This window comes from Penicillium mononematosum, assembly GCF_028829835.1.
Source record: "Penicillium mononematosum strain IBT 11891 chromosome Unknown utg000005l:1.0-9366267.0:1.0-9372171.0, whole genome shotgun sequence".
In the NCBI taxonomy this organism is placed as follows: Eukaryota; Fungi; Ascomycota; class Eurotiomycetes; order Eurotiales; family Aspergillaceae; genus Penicillium; species Penicillium mononematosum.
The window spans coordinates 6,915,414-6,938,156 of record NW_026643275.1 but is presented as its reverse complement, the minus strand read 5'-3'; the positions used below and the strand labels follow the sequence as shown (position 1 = coordinate 6,938,156).

The 22,743-nt window shown below is 48.6% G+C and overlaps 10 protein-coding genes across 10 annotated transcripts; 5 read left to right on the top strand and 5 right to left on the bottom strand.

The window, feature by feature from the left end:
• Positions 1-131: 131 nt before the first annotated feature.
• N7519_010801 (xanthine phosphoribosyltransferase) lies at positions 132-2,671 on the top strand (the record flags this gene model as incomplete). The annotated part of the gene is made up of 4 exons (XM_057297574.1): positions 132-427; positions 490-963; positions 1,046-1,513; positions 2,308-2,671. 4 exons carry the CDS (start codon positions 132-134, stop codon positions 2,669-2,671), a joined length of 1,602 nt encoding a protein of 533 aa, XP_057145456.1.
• An 867-nt stretch (positions 2,672-3,538) lies between these two features.
• N7519_010800 (dolichol-phosphate mannosyltransferase subunit 3) lies at positions 3,539-3,967 on the bottom strand (the record flags this gene model as incomplete). Its single annotated transcript, XM_057297573.1, has 3 exons — positions 3,539-3,700; positions 3,782-3,850; positions 3,920-3,967. 3 exons carry the CDS (start codon positions 3,965-3,967, stop codon positions 3,539-3,541), a joined length of 279 nt encoding a protein of 92 aa, XP_057145455.1.
• A 3,051-nt stretch (positions 3,968-7,018) lies between these two features.
• Positions 7,019-9,360, top strand: N7519_010799 (uncharacterized protein; the record flags this gene model as incomplete). Its single annotated transcript, XM_057297572.1, has 6 exons — positions 7,019-7,433; positions 7,487-7,621; positions 7,672-7,791; positions 7,845-7,979; positions 8,033-9,219; positions 9,271-9,360. The coding sequence occupies 6 exons, from the start codon at positions 7,019-7,021 to the stop codon at positions 9,358-9,360; spliced, it is 2,082 nt and encodes a 693-aa protein (XP_057145454.1).
• A 356-nt stretch (positions 9,361-9,716) lies between these two features.
• Positions 9,717-11,025, bottom strand: N7519_010798 (uncharacterized protein; the record flags this gene model as incomplete). The annotated part of the gene is made up of 2 exons (XM_057297571.1): positions 9,717-10,637; positions 10,690-11,025. The coding sequence occupies 2 exons, from the start codon at positions 11,023-11,025 to the stop codon at positions 9,717-9,719; spliced, it is 1,257 nt and encodes a 418-aa protein (XP_057145453.1).
• Positions 11,026-11,683: 658 nt separating this feature from the next.
• N7519_010797 (ABC1 kinase family protein) lies at positions 11,684-13,839 on the top strand (the record flags this gene model as incomplete). Its single annotated transcript, XM_057297570.1, has 3 exons — positions 11,684-12,193; positions 12,257-13,605; positions 13,662-13,839. Coding segments are annotated over 3 exons (2,037 nt in total), but the record flags the coding sequence as incomplete, so codon positions are not given.
• Positions 13,840-14,249: 410 nt separating this feature from the next.
• N7519_010796 (holocytochrome c synthase CYC3) lies at positions 14,250-15,352 on the bottom strand (the record flags this gene model as incomplete). Its single annotated transcript, XM_057297569.1, has 3 exons — positions 14,250-14,499; positions 14,558-15,219; positions 15,275-15,352. The coding sequence occupies 3 exons, from the start codon at positions 15,350-15,352 to the stop codon at positions 14,250-14,252; spliced, it is 990 nt and encodes a 329-aa protein (XP_057145451.1).
• Positions 15,353-15,632: 280 nt separating this feature from the next.
• Positions 15,633-17,963, bottom strand: N7519_010795 (uncharacterized protein; the record flags this gene model as incomplete). Its single annotated transcript, XM_057297568.1, has 5 exons — positions 17,784-17,963; positions 17,080-17,544; positions 16,670-16,980; positions 16,485-16,609; positions 15,633-16,431 (listed from the first exon to the last, which is right to left on the bottom strand). The coding sequence occupies exons 1-5, from the start codon at positions 17,833-17,835 to the stop codon at positions 15,633-15,635; spliced, it is 1,752 nt and encodes a 583-aa protein (XP_057145450.1). The 5' UTR covers positions 17,836-17,963.
• Positions 17,964-18,283: 320 nt separating this feature from the next.
• Positions 18,284-19,245, bottom strand: N7519_010794 (ubiquitin-conjugating enzyme E2; the record flags this gene model as incomplete). The annotated part of the gene is made up of 3 exons (XM_057297567.1): positions 18,284-19,007; positions 19,079-19,158; positions 19,219-19,245. The coding sequence occupies 3 exons, from the start codon at positions 19,243-19,245 to the stop codon at positions 18,284-18,286; spliced, it is 831 nt and encodes a 276-aa protein (XP_057145449.1).
• Positions 19,246-19,499: 254 nt separating this feature from the next.
• sam50 (SAM complex subunit SAM50) lies at positions 19,500-21,261 on the top strand (the record flags this gene model as incomplete). The annotated part of the gene is made up of 5 exons (XM_057297566.1): positions 19,500-19,532; positions 19,607-19,723; positions 19,809-19,995; positions 20,058-20,408; positions 20,486-21,261. 5 exons carry the CDS (start codon positions 19,500-19,502, stop codon positions 21,259-21,261), a joined length of 1,464 nt encoding a protein of 487 aa, XP_057145448.1.
• A 320-nt stretch (positions 21,262-21,581) lies between these two features.
• On the top strand, positions 21,582-22,692 carry N7519_010792 (transporter YIP1; the record flags this gene model as incomplete). The annotated part of the gene is made up of 3 exons (XM_057297565.1): positions 21,582-21,767; positions 21,823-21,930; positions 22,084-22,692. 3 exons carry the CDS (start codon positions 21,582-21,584, stop codon positions 22,690-22,692), a joined length of 903 nt encoding a protein of 300 aa, XP_057145447.1.
• Positions 22,693-22,743: the final 51 nt, after the last annotated feature.

Here is a 22,743-nt window from a genome sequence, read left to right as displayed (position 1 = left end):
CATGTAATGTATCCCCCCGCAAAGGAACCGTTCATATATAAGTTGTCTCATATCCCACCCATGAAAAAGAATAGTCTATTGATTTCAATATAATTTGAACTGATCAGGTATACTGCATGTACCCTGCCATCATGTCCCAATCTAGTGTTCCAGCGACAGACCCCGCTATCTACGCTGAGTATGAAACCAGATGGTCCAATCTCCCGGACACCGAAGAAGCATGGATTGCTAGAGCCCGGGAGGTCTCCGAGGTGCTAGCCAAGGATGCGGCACAAAGAGACCAGGAGAACAAATCACCGCGCGCTGAAGTGGCCTTGCTCAAGCATTCGGGCTTGACAAAGCTTCTAGGACCGAAGAAGTATGGTGGTGGCGACCAATCTTGGAATGTTGGATATAGGGCAATAAGAGAGGTTGCAAAGACAGATGGGTATGACTTCAGTCTTCAGTATTCTTCATGGCTCCCAAGGATAGTCTCTAACCAGAAGACAGGTCTATCGGTATGCTGCTTGGCTATCATCTTCTCTGGTCTACTATTGCGAATGTGATGGGCACCCCCGAACAAGCCGACCGAACCAATCAGTTGATTATTTCGAACAACTACTTTGTCGGAGGCGCCGTGAACCCCCGCGACAATGATCTGAAGATCACTCCAGATGGAGACCATATCGTATTCACCGGTAACAAGCACTTCAACACTGGAGGCGTTGTGTCCGACCTCACAGTCCTCGAAGGAATATTGGATGGCACTCAGGATCACATCTTTGCTTTGGTCGAGACCCAACAGCCCGGTATCCAGTTTGCTCATAACTGGCACAATATTGGGTTACGCCTGACCGAGTCGGGAAGCGTGAAGATAGAGAATGTCCGTGCTTCTTGGTCAGATGCACTGGGCTGGGATGCAGCCACGAAGAAGCCTCGCGATGACACTCTGAAGATCGCATTCCCCACTCTATTCCTGCCAACGTAAGTGGACTCTGTGCCATTCCATATGTCATGTTCCCCCCAGCGGTTTCATGGCTCAGTGCTTACTCGCCTTTTCCCATAGTATCCAACTGGTCTTCAGCAATTTCTACTTGGGCATTGCTCTTGGTGCTTTGAATTTCGCCTCCAGATACACTACGACCGCAACACGTGCTTGGCCTTTCGGCGGCGATAACAAGGAATCAGCGACGGATGAGTTCTACATCCTCGAACGCTATGGCAACTTCTTTGCGCATCTGCGTGCAACAGAAGCCCTTGCTGATCGAGCAGGGGATCGACTTTCGGGGCTGTATACTCGATATCAAGCGCAGAAATCTGGTCTCACGGCCCAGGAACGTGGAGAGGTTGCGGAATGGGTGGCTAGTATCAAGGTGGTCGCCACAGATGTCGGACTCAGAGTTACTTCTGGTGTATTTGAAGTGACTGGAGCCCGGGCCACTGCCTCAAAAGTTGGATTGGATCGGTTCTGGCGGGATATTCGAGTGCATACTCTTCATGATCCCGTGGCGTACAAGAATCGGGAATTGGGACGGTATGCACTACTGCATGAAGTACCTGAGCCTAGTTGGTACACTTAAGTGCTATAGAGTAGCATGAAATGCATTTCAATGCATGTCAATATGAATCTGAATACATGCAGGGTCAAACTGCACAACATACATCCATGCACATATTATACTACTATATGTATGCACATAACAAGGGTCTAACAGATAAGAGCCCCGCACACACTCCTGCGGGCCGATGAGCTTTCGGTCCGATAATTTTTTTTCCCTCTCATTTTTTCCCACTCCGTTTTCCCCTCTCTGTGGGAAAATATTCGTTCAGCTGCGAATACTTCACTTCTTGATACTTGATTTTTATTGGACTGTCATTTATCATCTTCGTGTCTCTCCAGTTTTAGAATTGTCCTAACAATCGCCAATATGCCGGAAGACCAGAAGCACTATGCCACTTACAATGATGTAAGAATCCCAATCTATTGACCGGACATTATCTTGTTGTGTCAATCGAAAAAAGGTGTTGAAGACGTCGAAGACACATGAACATCATCAAGATCTCCCTCCACCCCGCAAAAATGGAGATTGTCTTATCGCAGTCCACTATTATAATTCCCCCGAACTCTAAAAGGTCCAAGACTAACGCAAATATCCTCGACAGGTCCACGAGCTTTGCAAGGAATCGGCGAAAGAGCTCAATAGCTGGGGAATCAACCTTATAATCGCCATCGGCGGTGGTGGTTATATCCCTGCCCGCATCCTCCGGTACGTTCAATCCACACGTGCCTCTTCATCTCGACTGTACTGATCCCTGCTCGCCAAACAGGTCCTTCATGAAGAAGAAGGATGGGAGTAATATCCCCATCCAGGCCATCGGTCTGTCCCTCTACGAGCGCTTGGCCGCAAATAGCGTTGAGGAGGTCCCCGGTACCGAGGTCAAGCGTTTGCAATGGCTCGACGTGAACTCCTCGATGGTCAACTTGATCGGCAAGAACGTTCTTATCGTTGACGAGGTCGACGATACCCGCACAACCCTACAATACGCCGTGAAGGAGCTCGAGAGTGATGTTAAAGTAGCCCAAAAGCAGCTCCCTGCCGATAGCCCCTTGAAGGGCGAGGAAACTAAATTCCATGTCTTCGTTCTGCACGTATGTGTCTTTATCTATCTGCAGGCTGATCGGTTTGGCTGACAACTGGAACAGAACAAGATAAAGAAGAAGAAGGGTACACTGCCCGGTATCGCGTGGAACCCCAAGCGTTACCACGCCGCGGTCACCACTGGAGATGTGTGGATCTGCTACCCTTGGGAGGCTGAGTATGTTATAACTCGAAATTGCTATTTGGATTGTGACTGATTTGTTTTCTTTTCCCTTTCTTTCTGCAGGGACATCGAAGACCACGATAAGCTCGCTAAGAAAAACCCTATCGTCGCTCTTCCGGCCGAGACGGAGGAAATCACCGAAGAACCCTCGCCCAAAGTCGATTAAGCGAATGACTACGTTATCATAAGCATTCCCTTTTACGCGGCGCTCTGATGGTTTATATGGATGACTCTTTTGGTCCTTATTTTACTGTCCATGCTCAGACCAAGTGCATAAACCTGAGCATGTATTCTCTACGATATCCTTGATGAATTTCTATAGAAAAAGTTCTTTCTTTTTTGGCAGGCTGTGCCCCGAAGGCTTTTTGACTCGAGACTGGTCTTGCACTCGATTTTCCATTTTTTCTGAACCAAAATTCCCAGTAATAACCGGTAGTCTTGTTGTAGACACCGACGGGAAACCTGGGCCTGGGGTCGTCAAACATTGATTTGCAGACATTGGATTGTAGACGGGTATCAAGAGAATATAGTATTGGTAGCGGGAAACACAAAGTCACTGGGGCATAGCGTATTATATTGATCCGGCGCAGCCTTTTCAATCCTGCGAAGACAAAAGCCTCTGCAGCCAAGCACCAATCCACAGCCTGAACTTCTCAGTTCCCAGACCCTGTTTGCCTGGGTTGGGGACCCGAGTGTCTGGTTATCCGCCCAGTCCATGCCCGCAGCGATCTCTCACTTAATCGACATCAACCTTGCCCTGGCGCAACTCCACCTTGGCAAGCTCGATCTCCTTTTGTAGCTCGGCGTGGGCCTCGGGGACATCGTTGAAGGTGAAGATCGCCACACCCAGGCGTGCGAGGAGGTAGCAAGCGAAGACAATAAGCGCGTAGAATGGGAGCTAGGTAATTATGGATTAATTCTTCTTCCGTCGACAGATTCAAACATCGGGGTTTGGGAGTCGGGGCGGAGTGTAACGTACAACTGGAATAACTTCAGTCTGGACAGTCTCGTTCAGGGGGACGAGCCCAAGGAAAAGAGAAAGGTAGAGCTGATCGATTGTCAGTAAGATCCATGCGGGATTGTGTTCCTTCTAAGATGGAGAGACTTCGTAGCATACCGAGGAGACAAGGAGAAGAACGGAAAGGGTCTGGACAGCGCGCGTCATGGTGAAATAGGTAGACAGAATAAGAGATTCACAAAGGAGAGAAGAGAAACCAATTGTGAATATAGCACCGGTTTATCGTAGCAAAAATGAAGGACTCGGGGGTGTTGCAGTGCTGTATGCGGCAAAGGCCAGCTTGGGCGATGCGCTTCTTGGCGCCCGGGTCACTGGTCTGGTGTACCTGCCAAGTCTAATGAGATATCTACATGTATAGACAGAGAATTTGGAATTTAAAGCGTGTTTTATGGTCTTTTTTTTCTTCTTTTTAATGTATCTATTCACCTACGTCTAATCCCTGCATATGTCTAGATGACATATAAAAAGATTAAAATCAAGAGAAGGACGAACATAGCCAGTTATACCTGCGCTTCCGCTTTGAGAATGTGGGCACGAACTAGATTATGTAAGAAACAGAGGGGCCTCCCCGAGGTCGATAAAATGCGCTCACTGCAGCATACATATACTTCACGCTTGACCTTGACCATTGTCCATTGTCATGTGGGCCAGAGTCATTGATGAGGCAGCATATTCTCATACCTGTGTATTGCAAGAGAAATTCATGTGAGAAACTCTAGCTTGACCTAAATTCGGGGTCTTCCGACCTGCCCATGATCTATGAAACTATGGTTACCACCTGAACCTCACCCGAGTACCCCACGAACTTGCTACCTTACTGATCTTTGGTTCCCGTGCTTAGGGCCTCAACCATTCCGGCAATTGACTTATTAGGAGTCTCCGGCGCCTGCTCCAACCCATAAAGCCTCGTAGCTACATTGCCTAGGTTGCTCTACACCCAGCCCAGATCCAAGACAACGCATTAAGCCACTCATCTGCGGCGTTGTCCGAACGCCGTAATAGTTGACAATTGACTTTAATACGCCATACGCCGCACTTACGACTAGAGGTTAGCGTCTAGAAATGATTAGCTTCGATTTACTATATCCCAGCCTTAAGCAGGCATACGCTAGACCACCGGCCACAGATCCCATAATGGCATAGATGGGCCTTCCTGTCGACTTCTACAGCAGATTGTGTGTAGCCTAGTACAGTAACACAGCGCTTAGCACGTTAACATCAATATGCTCGACTATATCGGCACGCTTAACGTCCTTAACGAGTGGATATAATTTGGAATATCGGCATTAGCGACGGCAATATTGAGGTGGCTAATACCCTAATCGGTGGCTTCTTTAATAGCATCAAAGGCAGACTGCTTAATGCTTGCTTCATACTTGACTACTATAGCGTAGCTACCCTCGCCTGTAGACAGCTGGGCAAGTTCCTAAGCGGTTAAGTGCGCTAGATCACGGACGGCAGCTATAACAATCTATTCGAGATTTAGTGTTAGTGACTATGCCGAATTACAAATGGAAGAGAAAAAGGAAAAAAAGGAGAATTTATATGGCCTAGTTTGGCGACGAAACCCTTAACCAGCCCTAGGTGTTTTACTCATTGTACACTTGTATGTGTTCCGAGGTGAGATTTGAACATGCATTGTTTATCATCAATCCATACATATCTCATAGCTAATCTCCAATCTCCGGAGCTCAGGTATCTGATTACAAATGTGGGTAATCCCTCCAGGGCTGCCACCTGCACCTCCAACCCCGGGAGGCTGATATATCACCATTCTCGTGAATAATTGCGTGGACAATGAATGCTCATGTACCTCCATTGTTTTGAAAGTGAAAAGCGGCTATGCACGTACGCCTAGTTGTATGGGCATTGATAACCCCATCGATCACTGAGATAAGTCCGATATTGCCGAGTTAAGGAAGAATATGCTGCATTTACCTGCTCAGATCCATTGGAAAAGTAAAATTCAATAAGGAACACGTAGTTTAGGACTAGGCAGAATGTGACGGATAATAAAATTAGTGCTGGTAATGACTGTTTTTAAGCCAGAAATGGCCGTAGTTCCTAGCGATAGGAAGGTATACAACTGAAGCCCGAGATCACGTTGCCGAGCGTGCCCTAGACCCTACGCCAAGGAATGAATTTCTTGGATTTATCTTAAATTTTTAATGCTGAGCAAAAAGGGGTTTCAAAAAGGGGCTTAACTACGAGATAATGTTGGTTAAGCATTGAAGTGGGCTTTTTTGGGATGCTGAATGTCTTGACTAGTATATGTGAAGGTCTTAGTGTCATATACTATAAATCGAAAGGACTTCGAAACACGACCACACTTCGAGGGTTCTTTTTCCCGAAACTAGAAGCCATAGGCTACTGGTTTAAGGAACTGTAGGATAATGGTTAGTCCATCAAGCTTATGTAATTCTCCCTAACCGGGAAATTTCATGATTCATTCCTTGAATATCGTGGTTCGATTCCGCGCAGCTCCATTCTTTTTTTTTTTCAATCCACTCATTGGATATATATGTATTTGCCTATGAAAATTGACAAGCCTTGCAAATTAACGTGGGATTACATATTACCTGGAGATCTATATTCACTATTTATCGGGTGATTTCTTTTTTTTTCCACCTGCGAGCTTCCAAAGGCTTCCGACACAGAGCAGTCCGAGTGGAGCACGTGATCACGAACAAGAATTGATACTCGGTCCTCAGTGGATAGATACAGACAGTACAAGATAGTATATAATTTCATATTTAATCCAAATGAGGTGAAGATGTAAACAGAAAACATGTTGAGCTCTATATAAGCACTGCACTCGGGCCTAACCTAAACGAGATTGGTGCCTGAATCCACCTCAGGCAACACACTCCGTCTCTCCACGAAGAAGTCTAAACTTCCTTTGTATCTGCGATATTTCTGGGGAGCCGCTTGTCTTCCACTAATATCAATAATCCATTTTAGGCTCGTTGCCTGATTAAAAACCACCAGTAATTTCATACCAGAGCAAACGCTGTTTGTTTACAGTGTTTAAATTGCTGCGACGGGGTCAACAGGCTGCCATCTAGGCTCCTCCATCTAACTGAGAAGGCCCTTTCCACTTCGGCCAAGGAATTCGTATCTTCATATCTTCAACTCAACACGGACCCTTCCAAATTACTCCACAGTCCGGAGGCAACTATCTGACCTCGATCCGGCAAGATGTCTGACGCGGGTATATCTACCGCCAAACTGGCCGTTCATGAAGATGCTGGCCACTCAGTCTCGAAAGAGGGTGGTTTGGAATTGCCCTTTATCAAAGATATTCTCCCAGATCTACCGGAGATTTCTTCTTTACCACCCCGAACGGAAACCATTGACAAGGAAGAGCAACAGGAGATGTTTCGTGAATTGCGAGACATCATTGAGAAGGCCCAGGAGGTCGACGAGGCTGGAAATAGCCTCGATCTCAAAGAGCTCCATGCATCTCTTGAAGAGGCCGATGCAAACACAAAATGTGGGCATCGGGACGCCGGCACACTACAAAGCGTGAGCGCTACTCTGAAAAAGCTCTGGGCTTGTAACTCCGAGTATTTGGTCCAAGCTACCGAGATTATTGCGAATGGCAGCAGAGATCGTGGGCCAATCCTATCTACATGATGGTTTTATGACTTGCTAATTATAATTCAGCTTCATGGCGTGCTCCATTCGGCCAGTCTGGTGTTCTGGAATTCTTCCTGGACGTGGTTGCTTTGAAAGGCGATGTTGATACTAGCTTGTTGCTTCACTCTTTGCGAGTTATTGGAAACTCCTGTGCCGATACAGGTATGCTGCAATTATTCACGTATGTGCCCAGATAACTAACGTTGATGCAGATGAGAATAGGGAGATTGTCGTCAAGGGAAACTACACCCTTGCTATCATTCGATACTTCCTCGATTCGGATTTAATTTTTGTTGCCATTCCGGTCATCTATAACATTTGCATGGATTACAGTATGTTCAGAAAGAACCGTCTGGTGATACATGTCTTGCTAATGTGATATCAGAACCAGCACATGCTCAGATAGCTGCCAATCGGGCAGCCTACATCTTATTGAAGCTGATCAAAGATGGCGAGATCGAAGACAACGAGGCTCTACTCAATTTCTCATACGACTTGATTGAGTTGGCCTCAGAGCAAGGTATGTTTTATCTCAACCTCAGTCTGTTTTCCGGCCTAACATGTAATTTACAGCCGAAGGTATTGAACAGTCCCCCGATGGAACCATTCTACTTTTGATGGAGCTTGCCATTGATGAGACTCTTGATTTTGCACATTTCTCATCATTGGCAACCTCTCTTGCTGCCTACCTAGAAAACGAAAGGTTCCAGAGTGTCTGCATTTCGAATGGTATGGTGGAAGGCGTGCTGGACGTCCTGCGCCATTCATTTTCGATTGTGGTGGACCCTTCTTTGAGCGAAGATGTCAAGGCTCTCGCACAGCTCCGCCTCAAGATTAACCAGGCTTTGGCTGAGGTGTCTGCCTCACCATTGTTCGCCCAATACTACCCCCTTGACTCTGCTCTTTCACAGACGTTGAAGTCATGGGTGGTTGCAACCGAAGATCAGCTTCAGATCTGCGCCTGTGTTATGCTTGGAAATCTCGCCCGGTCCGATGAGGTCTGCCAGGTGATGGTCCGGGACCTGAAAATCCACGAAGAATTGATATCCGTTCTCAAGGGAAATGCCCGTGGTGCGGTCCTGCACTCTTCGCTTGGTTTCCTGAAGAACCTTGCAATTGCCGGCGACAACAGAGCCATTCTTGGAGAAGCTGGTATCATTCCTGCCATTTCACGATTATGGGCATATGAGTCTGTTCCGCAGGTTCAATTCTCGGCTGCAAGTATTGCGCGCCAGGTGATTATCTCCTCACCGGATAACATTTCCCATCTTCTCGCTCCTCTCTCGCAAGATCTGGATTCCCCGGCTCACCAACGGACTTATCTCTCTCTGCTCCTGTCTCTTTTCGAGAAAACAGACTCCACGCCAATCAAGACTGAAATTGGACGGACGGTTGCTTCTATTTGTCGGACTGTTAGCCCCAAGGCTCGCGATGGAGATGAAGAAGCAAGGTCCATGCTTGATCGACTGTACACCCTGCACGAGGGTGTTTCATTGCCAGTAGGTGCGATGATCACACAAACTCAGTGGCCTGTCGTTCGCAGTGAAGGTTGGTTTGCTCTAGCTCTAATGGCCACAAGCAAACTCGGTTGTGCCGCTGTTGTGGACTGCTTGCACAAGACAGAGGTTACCGACTTGCTCAAGACGACCCTAGGCGGGGGCGCTCCCAAGCAAGATAAGGCTGAAGAGACAGACAAGTCGCAAGAGATCAAAGACCGTGACAATGCTTTCGTGCTTGTGCAAGGACTACTGACGAACGAGGTGAGTTCTTTGCCCTAGAATAATGCTAGTTATATGCTGACCGGAAAATAGTCTGGTGCACTTCCCGTGGGTTATAGAGGTATGCTGGAAGACTTGGTGAAAGCAAATGCCTCACAGTTGAAGGCTGTGACAGATGCTTAATTGAAGAGCTCCAACATGGTATGATGCAGTTAGGCATTAAGTGTTATTATGGTTGTTTTTATGATGTGGTTTGGCTTAGAATGTCGAACCAGTATTGTCTAGAAACGGATTCGTAATAGCGCCATGGAATACCTCTCTGGTATGACCAAAACAGAGGAAAATTTCTTGCTGTCTGCATCACTCAAGACATGATAATCTGAATGCATAGTTCGAGCACCCGAGCAAAAAGAATCTACTTTTTTTATAAGAACCTAGTTGTAGACGTGCGAAAATTGAACAAATCATGGGTATATACGTATATGTACTTGTAAGTTCCTCCATCAATTAACACAATCTGTTGCCCAGGGATTTCGAGATCACTCGGTCTGCAGACACACCTTCTCCTGCGCATATGCTCGGTAACGAGTTATGAGATCCGTAGCGTCCAGACCGGCCGCACCTTGACGAGCAGAATAATGCGAAACAAGCCCCTTGCCATCTATAATGACATGCGGACGAGAGCCATCTGACATATGCCAATTGTGCGAGGATCCCTTTTGGTTGTTGCGGAAAATACGGTGCACATCAACAGCATCGTTACCCCAGAAGCACCCAAAATTCTCGCTGGTGGGTTCTGTTGGATCGACCCACAACGGGAATTTGTAGCGGCCCAAATCATTGTGTTCTAGGTGATGCAAGAAGGAGTAATGTTGTTGCGCACCAACAGTCCAGTCATGCAGGGTAGGACCAGTGTCGGTGTATACGGATCTCGCGATAGGATCTCGATCAGAGCCCGCATCTCTGGGAAGTAGCCATCGGTGCCCTTCAAATGGCGGATCGAAGTCTTTGCCTACTTTGAAGTTCAGCGGGCCCTGCCAGCTTGGCAGACTCGAAGCACGCCAGTCATGCTCCAGTTGGGACTTTGATCGGGATGGTTGTTTCACGTCGTACAATTCTGGTAGATATGGAAGCGCAGTTCCCGGATGACTGTGAAGAGATGCGAGAGCTGCCTCGTTTATCACATTGGCCGTCACCATCAACGTGCTTGGATTGTCGAGTTTCGTCTTGACGATGGTCGAAATGGCGTTGTCCTCCAGAAACACGATATCGCCGTCGATTCGGATGTACATCACGTTATCCTTTGCTACTTCCCATTCCATTTCATGACCACGGGAAGAAATAGCATACTCAGGTGTTTGATTCACGATAGAGTAGAGCCATTCCATGCTGGCGGCGTCATCGGTCTGCGGCACAAAGACGACCTGATCAAGGAATCCATTATTATGGACTAAGTTTTTCTTAAAAGATATTAGACTTAAATTCATATAGTAATGGCGAGATTGTACATACCTGCAAATAGCAGTCCAAGATTGCTGTACGCTCATGGTAATGGAAGGGAACTAGAGCGACTATCTTGAAGCCCTGCGGCTTAGAGTAATGACCCGTTCCTTGTGAGAATGCGAAGAATGGAGAGATCTCCTTGCGAAACAACAATGAAGAGATATCAAATGGTATAAGCCGTGGGTTGGAGTAGGCTAACACCATGAAAATGATGCAGGCATAGCCAATAACGCCCCACAGAAGGACAAAGGCCCAATCATGCCAGTGCGAGTGCTTTTTCTCATTGCTGGACTCGATATCGCGAAAGTTCTGGGTACGACCCATGATTAACAGTTCCCGCGCCATCTGGCAGTCGTTCGAGAAACTGAAGATAATGGAAAACCCGTTGTGAATCTCTGGGCATTATGGCCCAATTTAATGTTGAGCAAGACCATCTTTCCGGTCGTTTGAATGAAGCTTGAAGATCCGTTTTCGGGGCTTCGAAGTCCTAGCAGTCACTAACAGGAACCGCTATAAAACAAGATCGACCCCTTCGACTCTTTCTCCTTAACAATGAGCTAAGATCTGCCGTATACATTGCCGGATTGGGTAATGTTTCATTGCAAGCGGACAAAGGATGAGGAATGTGGTTGTGGAATGCAGGCGTTGATGACTTCGGAAGGTTAGAGCCTATCTAAAACCTTCATAGGTGAACAATGAATACCTGTTTTATGTTCATAATTAGCTAAGTTATGCATACAAAACAGTGCACAAGGTGTATCTATCCAAGGATGGATATGCCAGCCCTGCCCTGGTGCTTAACATGGTTTATGTAAGGTAGGGTTTGTCTTGTTTGCCTTGTTTGTTTGTCCCTTTTGGCAACCAGCTCATGTATGACGTCGCAGCACGTGTTTATCATCTAGGATCTTGACCGGGAGTTCTACTCCGAGGCTGCTTCTTACTTCGACTTCAGCTTTTATACTAGCTTCATTATTCTATGCTAATACCTGCATGATAACATGAGGGCGGCCGGTCTCTTCGGCCGTTTCTGTCTCAAGCGTGGACTTCCGCGTCTCCCCGACAACATTTCAGTCGCCCGCCATGGCCTCGGCAACTACTAAAAGGCACCCCGCGAAGGGCTCCCGTAATAGGTGGGATGCTCATGGCCACTCTGGCACCAGCTGCCTTTTTGAAACTTGCGAAAGAGCATGATGGCCATGACAAGACCGCGGAAATGCAGATGCTGGAGGCTTCGCGCGAAGAGGTCCGGAAGACGGTTTCACCCGACGCGCAAGGCCTTTCGAAGCTCTGCCAGACAATATGGGTCTATTTCTATTGTTATGTCTATGATCCTATCGCTACTGGGATTCGATTCGTTCACCTTGCCATCATATTCATTCCGGTCGTCGCCACGGTGCCCGCCATCTGGGTTGGTCGCAAAGTGCAGGGCCGGGGTGGTGCGCGGTCTGGCACATTGTGGTGGTATCGGTTCTTGGTGAAGGCAATGGAGCGGGCTGGTCCTGCGTTCATCAAGGTAAGATTGATTGGCGAAGAACTGTCCATTGAGACTGAACTGGCAAGCTGACTTCTGGAATAGCTTGGTCAATGGGCTGCTTCACGAACAGATATCTTCCCGCCGGAAATGTGCAACATAATGTCGTCACTTCACTCAAACGCTCCCGCTCACTCACTTCACCAGACGAAGCGTATCATCCGCAAAGCATTTAATGGACTGCCGTTCGAGGACATATTCGAAGAGTTCCAGGAGGAGCCACTGGGTGTTGGGGCGATCGCACAGGTCTACAAGGCGAAGCTGAAACCGAGCCTTGCTGCAACCCATGAGGAAGAGTTGGGCATCGAACCAAAACTACCAACGCTGGGCGAGAAGGTTAGGAAAAATGTCGATGTGCTGGTCAAGAGTTCACCACAGCGGGTGCCATCTTCGTATGTCGCGATCAAGGTGCAGCACCCCAGGGTTGAACAAATGATACATAGAGACTTGCGGATCATGTCATTTTTCGCTCACATGATCAACATTATCCCTACGATGCACTGGTTGTCTTTCCCTGATGAAGTACAACAATTTGGTGAAATGATGAAGCTACAGCTGGACCTTCGGATTGAAGCCGCCAACCTCGTCATATTCCGCCAAAAATTCAATTCTCGCACTACCGCTTGGTTCCCATACCCATACTTAGAATACACCACCCGTGAGGTGCTGGTTGAGGAATTTGCCCAGGGCATCCCGTTGGCCACCTTTTTGGATATTGGAGGGGGTTCGTATCAGCACGATATTGCCAATGAAGGCCTTGATGCATTCTTGCATATGCTGCTCATAGACAATTTTGTCCATGCCGATCTCCATCCAGGGAACATCATGGTTCGTTTTTACACGCCCAGCGAGCTGGACCTCTCCCTTGGCAAGCGTTCGCGTGCGTTCGATGCTCCGACACGGGCCGAAGTTGATGTGACAGAGGCAGTCCTCGAGCGGTTACGTCCGAATCTCAATGACACCGAGGATTGGAAGGCTGCTCTTTCCCAGCTCAATGACGAGGGGTATCGACCGCAGTTGATATTTATCGACACTGGTCTTGTCACTCAGCTAAATGACACCAACCGACAGAACTTCCTGGACCTCTTTCGAGCTATTGCTGAATTTGACGGATACCGGGCTGGTCAACTTATGGTCGAGCGATGCCGAACACCGGAAGAGGTTATTGATCCGGAGATATTTGCGCTGAAAATGCAGCATTTGGTTCTGAGTATCAAGTCCCGAACCTTCGCTCTGGGGAGTGTTAAGATTGGCGATATCCTCAGTGAGGTATTAACTATGGTCCGCGCGCACCACGTTCGGTTTGAAGGAGATTTTGTCAACGTCGTCATTTCATGTCTTTTGCTTGAAGGAATAGGACGTACCTTGAACCCCAATCTAGATCTGTTCAAGAGGTGAGTTTTCTCCACGAGGCTATCAATTTATTCTACCGAAAGCTGACTTTGTCTAGTGCCCTTCCTATTCTACGACAATTGGGATCTGGCAGTTCATTCCTGGAAACTGTGCGCTCGGGTGACTACTCAATGCTCTGGGTTTGGGTCGGCCTGGAGGCTCGTGGGATGCTGCAGGCCAGCATTGAGAGTGTCGAGTATTGCGTCAAATATGACCAACTGTCCCCTAATATATAACACCGAGCGCCGTTCTTTTGTCCCATACACGCCCAATTCTTCGCTGTTGATATAAAATCTCGGGTAGGATGCCCATTGAACGATATAAAGACAGACATAGTTGGTTTATTTTTTTGAGTATTTTAGAGGAATACACCTGTTTTTCTTTAAAAAAGATCTGCAAGCAAAACGTGAAACTTCTCATATTTGGGGGGGAGGAATCAAAATTAATGCAAATATATCATTATCATATGTCTATTTTCATAGACTAACGGGAAAAAAGACCGAGGTTGCGATATAAGACAAGAGGGAAGAAGACAAATATCATACAAGCACAAGCGAAGATAAGCAATGGAACGCCAGCGCCATGCCTTCGAAAAATTACAGTGGAGTGGAGAAGCAGACAGACTTGTTGCAGCTGCCAAGCACTCTTAGCGCGAGGCCTGTTCACGAACACTTGCGCCGCTAGCCCTCCACCAGACATCACCTCCCCACCTCATTAATCGCTCAACAGCAGCCGTCGGTGTATCTAACGCAGGGCGGATATCAAGGTGGAAGACAGGTAGTCCGTGGGGATCTGGATCGCCAGAGTAGTAATCGATCACGTATCGAACTTCCTTCGGGCCCGAAGGTGTCTGACGGATGACATACCAATCGTGACGGTCAAATGGAGGGCTTGTCCTGTTGGAACTGGAGTCAGCGTTTGCCTAGGTGTAAAAACCGGGAAGATAATTCTTACTCAAACTTGCTTGGGTACGCCCAGCTCAGTGCCTGGTATATCTGTGCTTTAGGTGACAACTCTTGCGGCCGACCCTGGAACCGGAGTAGACGAGGTTGGGAGGTCAAATCGAATTTGCCATTCTCGTCTGCATAGGTCAAGTCCATGCTGAGGTTTTCCTCGCCGCGGCGGCAGTGTTCCCATCCAGACTTAAGACCCTTGGCGAATACGCGCTCCCATCCCACAATTTCGTCCCAGGCACCTTCGTTTAGGAAGTTGTGCACTGCAACCATCGACTCAACCGCATCCTGGGGTGTGTCTGTGTGTCCTTTGCGCAGCATGGCGTTGTACATTTGTTGCGGAGACGGATACTCCCAGTTGCCTTCGCCGTCGCCTCTTGGAATTGAAGAGCCTTCACGCTCAACAGGAAGGTCAACGGTTTGATTAGCGGCTCGCTCTTGAGAGATCGACGAGAACATGTAGTTCAGAGGATTAAGCTTTGATAGGGTTGAGGGCTGCGGCGCGGTGTCGGTGGGTGGCTGGGGTGTTTGCGCCGGTGTTGTTTTTGGGGCCGAGTAGAATGGAGAATCTTTCGATTTCATGGGACAGCTGCTGGGGAGTTCAGCAGCAGGTGCTGGCGAGAGCGAGGGCTTCGAGCCGGATTCATGCATCGGACATCCCGGCTTTAGATAAGAGTCAGTCTAAAGATCAAAGCTGTACAGTATACGCAAAACGAACCGGAGGAGATGCGTTCGAGGACGCATGTGGAACTGAAACTGCGGAAGTCTGCGGGGTGTCTGCCCAGAACCAACCCATTTTGAAGTATGAAGCCAAAAAAAGTTTATGGTAAGAAAGATCCCAAGGCGAAAGCGAACGCGATAAAAGACCGGAGAGAGCGGACTTTTTTTTGATGACATAAAGCTGACACGTGATAGGCCGGACCTAAAGCGGTGAAATGTAAACAATTCCCACTTATCTTTTTATCTTTTCAATCGAACGTTCTTTCTTTTGACTTTCTTTTGATTTTTGGCCTATTATTACTATTCCTGCTTGTTTTGCCATGCGAAATATACAAGTGCCCATAATTAGGAGCTAGTTAAGTAAGGGAGAGAACACCCGTTCCAAGAAGAGATGAGAATTCCACTTCCTCCGACTCGGATATCACAAACCCAGTCATCGCTTCGTCCCAGATAGAGCGCCAATTCAAGCTGTCCAAAGCTGCAACAAAGAAAAATTCGGCCATAAGTTTCGAAATCTGCTCCCACGACTGCCATCCACATACCATGGCGACACGGGCCAGCCGCTCCACAAACCATTGTCTCTCGGGCTGCCCAAGGGCACCTTGGGCTCCAACGAATAACGCCCAAACATAAAGTCCAAAGTTTTGATTTGGCAATCCCACAAGAAGAGACAATTTGCAGCTATCCAAAGCTGTCTTGAGGTGTTTCGTAAGGGCTCGACCCAATCCAGATGATGAAGGCGAGACAATCAGAAAATGATTGAGGTAACAAATAGAAGCCACTCGGGTGACTGCTTCAATGGGATGAAGATTGGACTCCGGGTTGGTAGAACCTTCTGCATAGATATAGCTGAGAAGTTGGTGCTCTGCTTCGCAGTTGAGGATGCGGAAAAAGTCTTGGTCACCAGGTTTAATGGCTGTAGGATTCGTCTGATAAGTGATGCTAAAGAATACCATGTCACGAAGCACACTTATAATTTTCAATAAAGAGGGGCTGAGGAATGTATTGGCAGAAAATCCCGTGCCTAGTCTGTTGAGAGGAGACGAAGCCGGTGGTCTAATTCGTTGTTGGATCTCCGAAGGGATTGGCTGTGCATCCCAAGTTAATGGGAAAACTGGTTGGGTCATTAGGCCCGAGGCGGCTTTGATATCGGTTCTGTTTCATCAACAGTGAGCAGAACCTAGTATAGAGGTGGACCGAAAACATACGTGATGATGGCAGACAACATAGAGGAAGAACGGATACTCTCATCCGTTATTCCACCCCTCAGATCAACCATACTTTTAAGTCCTGTTAGGTGCGTATGCACCTCGCTAAACTCTCCGATAATCAGCTATGGGATGTTAGCAACACTGCAGCACTGCAACCCGACATTCACGGTCAGAATCCATACCGAACCAGTGAGAAGGTTGATTATGGTGTCGAACGCTTCATTACTGAGTCTGCGACTCGGATCCCGTACTTTTGCGCTCATTTCTTGAATGGACTTTGCTCTCATCATACAATAGTCAGGGTCGTCGGTGAGTACCGAATCCCAATTACCCGATCGCTGGCTCGCGAGAACGGCACGATGTGCAGCACACATGCTCATCAGCCCAAAGAAACTACCCGGATCCGAGAATGAGGATCGAACCATTAGTTCCATCTCTTGGTTCGAATCTTTGCTCGTGTTCGGAAAGGTCATCGGTACGAATATCGTTTTCCCTTCGCCCTGTAGTCAGCTATAGTTCTGGGGAGGCGCATGCAGTATGAGCACCTAAAATCGACCAGAACAATACGCAACGCTGAGTGAGTAATACTTACAGTAGTACACCAAGTGTGCAACCATCGACGGAAGCTCACTGGTACCGGGCAATGTAAAGAAAGGATCAAGAAACCATGATGTGGGTGGATTAGGATTTGAATGGAGAGGCAAAGGATAACCAGCACACCACCTAAGAGGACGCCCACGATAAATTGAGGTAAAACCGTCTCCAGAGTCTGTCTCCAGTATGGAAGACGAAGCCGAAGACTGAGGTGAAGCCCTCAACACCAGTCTTTGTTCATCTGATTCATCGACGGTCTTGGAAGTATCGGATTGCCCGCGATTCTGTCTGGATGTTCGTTTTAACCCAGCGAGTCTCTCACGTCGGCGTACATCGCGCATAACATGGGAGCGAATAGCCTTGCGTGCATTGACATCTTTAATCCTCTTGGAGGTCAAGTCATCGTCGTGATCGATGAATGTAAAGGAAGGCCGATCTAGCGGCGCAGGTTTGGCCTTGGGTTCTAGATGGGTACTTCAGTCCAAGCTCTTGACGATCGAGATTCTCTTTGGTGCAACTCTAACGCTGCTGACTGATGGGAGTCCATAGACAAATAGGAAACAAACAGCAATATCACTCAAAATTGATGTGGATATGGCCTCAAAAGAGGCAAAAGAGACACAAGAAAAAAGGCCAACAGGATTCGGGGTTCAGTTAAGTCCTCCCCCAATATCAAGTGTATCAAAACCAGGAAGCACTGACCTGAATGGGTATGCCGAGGCGAACCAAAGGTGAAAGGCTGCAGATGATCCATCCGAAGGCCAAGGCAAGTTCGGAATGCAAAGGAAGAGAGGCAAAACACAGAAGTCAAACCAATAAAGAAGTGGATAGCAGGTTATGCAGTTGGGTGAAGGCGGATTTAGAAGAGAAAAGGAGCGTAGTTACGTTGCCAATGTGGGGGAGCACAAGCCCGATTCAGCGCTAATCGTCTGGGATGATCCGGTGCTCAACGGTGTAACCTGTATTTGGAATAAATGTTCTTTCAAGTATTCAGTAACTTTGTACTTCACTGTCTTGGAGAAGGGGGGGAAAGCCCATGGCGCCCGAATAATGCTTGCGAACCCGCTAAGGACAGGATAACAGCAGCCAAAAATAGAAAAAGAAAAAAAGAAAAAACCTAGGTTAAAACATGAAGACAAAGGGTATTCTAACATAATAAAATAAAAAAAGAAAAGAAAAGAAAAAGAAAACCTAGTTCAATCTCATGCTCGCATATCACTCAATAGTCGTGAGATCAGTGCATAGCCAAAGAAGACAGCAACACAGATCCAGATTCGGTTTCGCCCGGCCCAGCCTTGACCAGCCTCTCTCGCAACGTGTCCACCATCCATGACAGATCCGATTCCAGGAGCACTACCGTTGGGTCGTCGACGTAAAGCACTTGTCTCTGGAGAACACTTGGTGGGCGCATTGGGATCAGGTAAAATCTGGCCGGTGGCGGAATCGATGCGATGCTCTTTCATCCAAGCCCAGTTTTCCTGGTCAAGTTCAGGCCATTCTGTCCGGAACTTCAAGCCTCCATCTCCCGCCTTGACATTGTTGATACCCTTGGAAGTTCGAGTGACGCCGGCAGTGGCACTGACGTGAGAACCTCCTCCAGTCGAGTTCCACCACCGAGATCGCGCGGCAAGCACTCTGCGCTCACTTTCTGAACCACTGACACTTCCCGTGGTCATTTCCTCACTGGTCATGAAAGAGAGAAGACCGATTAGAATGGTCGAGACTTCCCAGGCGGGGTTGAAGGATTTCGGGTGGAAGTCACTGATGCTTAGACAGAGTCGAGTGGAAGGCTGGAATCGGCCACTGGGTGTGTGCATGCGAATGGCGGGAGGAGCAAATGGGTACTCTGGAGGGAAGATCAATGTACCCCAGTACTGTCCATTTTCATAAGGAGTCCCCGGAGGTCCAGTGAGGATGTAATGCCATCTAGAGCAGGTTAGCTTCGGAGTTCTGCGGTAATACAGTAATGTGGGGGGGGGGATATGTATATCACTTACTCAAGGATGTTGGTCTCAGACGGATGGGTCACAATAAATGGCGTGGGATCCTTTTGGATATTTTGGTATTCACGGGTGAGCTATAGTATTGTTAGACATTATCCACGGATAACCGATTAGCCTGAGGTCTGGCCACTTACCCGTTTGAAAGCCGCTTTTGTGGCCATCTTTGATGATATGAGCGGAAGCAAGAGACTTCACAAAGCAAAACAAGACAAGCCAGTGTCTGATGAGTACCGGGAAAACGAATAACGAGAAAAAAAATGGACAGTGAAAGAAGTTGCGGAGTCAAAGGTGGATTGTCGCAATCAGGCGCTCATGTTCGACGGGTCACGTGCTGGTTCCATATCTTGCGGGTTCGGCACGCGCACCCCGATCTGTTCCCCGGAGGCCGAAAGTTCTGGCCATTGCAGCCGCAAAGATGTCTTCCTCTTTTGCTGAAGGAGACGAGAGTGTTAGTACATGTCTTAGGCAGCTCATGAACTGCCTGAATGTCCAGTTGGCGCTCTATTGACTATCCACTTCTAGGTCTTCGAACGTTTGCAACAGCGAGCAGACCCCAAGGTGTTGGAAGAGCAACAGCAGGCCGTTAATGAGCGCATGCAAGCTATTTACCAAAAGGCTCAGAACCGACTTGCTGAATTGGTACGGTCTTCAAATCCTAGAAGCCCGATAACAGGCAATTCGTGTTTGCTTGCGGAGTTCCCCGGCTGATTGCGAAGTCTATTAGATCGACGAAAACTCGACCTTGCCCTGCACCATCTCCTCTGTTCAGGTCACCAGCGCACCCCATACCCGACGAAGCTTTCTTGAACGCAACTTGAGCCCGCTTTTGAGCGCAAACAAGGGTCGGCCTTATACACTGTCTGAAGCTTTGCGGGAAGTGTCGGCTACCGCAGATAAACTTGGACGTTTCGGTATGAGAAGACGGAATAATGACAATAATAATAATAATGGGTGTCTACTAACATCATCTCAGATTTATTCCACCAGCCTATTTCGGTTTACTTGGATGAGTCGCAAGGCCAGAATGGCATGCGCAACATCGATGTCCATCTGGCAACGCGGGAGAAGTCCCGCGTGCTGATGAAGACCGGAACAGACTTGGGCAACGCTGAGGGTTCAGCTTACGGTAACCTTCTCTGGCGCAATGTCTTCGGTGGCGCCGAGACTTTGAACTTGAACGCTTCGCTCGGTACCCGGACACGGTCCGCTTACCAGGCTGCATTTGAGACTCCGATCTTGGGTGATCCCGATTTCCGCCTAGAAATTGGTGGTATTGCAAGCGCCACCCAGAAGTCCTGGGCGAGCCACGAGGAGGTTCTCAAAGGTGGCTGGAGCAGGCTCCGATGGATGTCCAAATCAGGTCACCGACACGAATTTGGATACAACGGTTTCTGGAGACAGGTCACTGGCCTTGCGGAGAACGCCTCCCTACCGTCCGCGCAGACGCAGGTGACAGCATGAAGAGCAGCATTTTCCATAGCTGGGTTAATGACCAGCGGGACAATGCCCTTCTGCCATCTCGCGGTTACTATGCCAAGGCCTTCAACGAGCTGGCCGGGTTTGGCCCGCTCAAGGGCGATGTCTCTTTTTGGAAGTCGGAAATTGAGACACAAGGTGCAGTCCCTATTCCCATCCCAGGAATTAAGGGTGACAGCGGCGTCAGCCTCACCACTGGATTCCGTGCCGGTCTTCTCTACCCACTTGGACTGGGGTCCAACCCCCGTCCTCAACTTTCCCGTGTCAATGACCGCTTCCAGCTCGGAGGACCTACTGATGTCCGTGGATTCCGTCTCTGCGGTCTTGGTCCCCGGGAAGGCGTTGATTCACTTGGCGGCGATGTGTACGCTGCCGGAAGCGCCAATCTGCTGTTTCCGCTTCCCCGACTTGGTGCTGAGAAACCCGTGCGGTTCCAGGCCTTCCTGAACGGTGGCCGCTTGCTTTCTCTGCAAACCTCACAGAAAGCCACTCCTACTACTAATGGCGAGGTGCAGAATGCCCTGATGTCAACTCTCTCTGAACTACAAAGCGGACTGCCCAGTGTCGCAGCTGGCTTCGGTATTGTGTATGCTCACCCTGTCGCTCGCTTCGAGCTTAACTTTTCCTTGCCTCTGGCATTGCGAAAGGGCGAAGAAGGCCGCAAAGGGCTCCAGCTGGGCATCGGTATCAATTTCCTGTAAACATGGCAAAGTAGATTTCTTGCGCATTCAACCATAACTTATACATTGCTTTACCAATTTCAATCAATTCAGGTTAATGTTGAACATTTCTATATAATAACATGTACATGCATCTGCCCTACATTTGAGTGGAGTTCGCTGGGCTCGGGCCCAGGCCGATTAGACGCTTAGTCATCCAACATTATTGAGGCCATTTGGAGCTTTGAAGCTCTATAGCAATCCACGCTTTAGCCAGTCGCTACTCCCCAAGAACCCCAAACACGTCCTATATCCGAACCGAGACCAGTGATCTTTCGCTCTTCACGCCCTCAGTTGCGGCAATGGCTCAATACTATCCACAACAGCCGGGCTACGCCCCTCAGGGCACCGCACCACAGAATCTCCAGTTCTTCCCCTCGTCCTACTCCTCGGTTTCCGGTCACACAACCCCCCTCGCAAGCATCCTACGGCGCTGGATATGGCGGGGCTCCCAATCCTTCCGCGCAGGCTTATCCTGCCGGAGGTGGGTATGGAGGCTTTGGGTCCCCGGCTGCTGGCGTCAGCGGGCGGATGGGCGAACAGGGCGGCTTGAGGACGGGTTGGTTGGCTGCATTTGGGACGGAGGGGTATGATGGTGAACCACCGTTGCTTGAAGAGTTGGGTGTCAACTTTGAACATATCCGGACCAAGGTTAGTGTGAATTGATTTTCTACTAGGCGCGTTCAGGAGACGTGGGGGTTGGGTCTTGCGGGTGGCTTGCTTTTACCCCGGGTTTTAAGTTAATTGTAGCTCTGGTCAACAGTGGATGCCCGATGTTGGATGCTAACGGTCTCAATTCTTTAGACTCTGACTGTTTTGAATCCCTTCGCCTCTATCGATAATCACCTTATGGACGATAGCGATCTCTACGGAGCTCTGCTATACATCGTCTTGTACGGCACTTTCCTCCTGCTCTCAGGCAAGGTGTTCTACGGCTATATCTACGGCGTGGCAGTTTTTGGTACTGTCGCTTTGCATTTGATCCTCAGCCTCATGTCTCCCGCTCTCGACACCGTCCCGACTCCGAACGCCGCCGACCCTACCAACTACAACCCCCACCACAAACCCTCCATGTCCGGTGCCTCGGCCGCCGGCCACTTCTCTGCTACTCTGACCTTCCCGCGCTCCGCTAGCGTGCTAGGCTACTGCTTCCTTCCTTTGGTGCTTACCAGTCTCATTGGTATCCTGATTCCCATGGATACCATGTTCGGCTATCTCTTGACTATTGCCGCTGTTGGCTGGTGCACATACAGTTCATCAGGGATGTTCTGCGCCGTGGCGCGTATGAGTGGGATGAGGGGTCTCGTGGCGTATCCGTTGGCTCTATTCTATGTTGTTTTTGGAATTATGGGTATCTTCTCTTCGCGTGGCACTGGCTCGCTAGCTGCGAAGACAGGTGCAGGTGCGGCTTGAAAAGGTTGGGCTTTGATTGATACACATTCTCTGTCTACGCATTTCATGGAT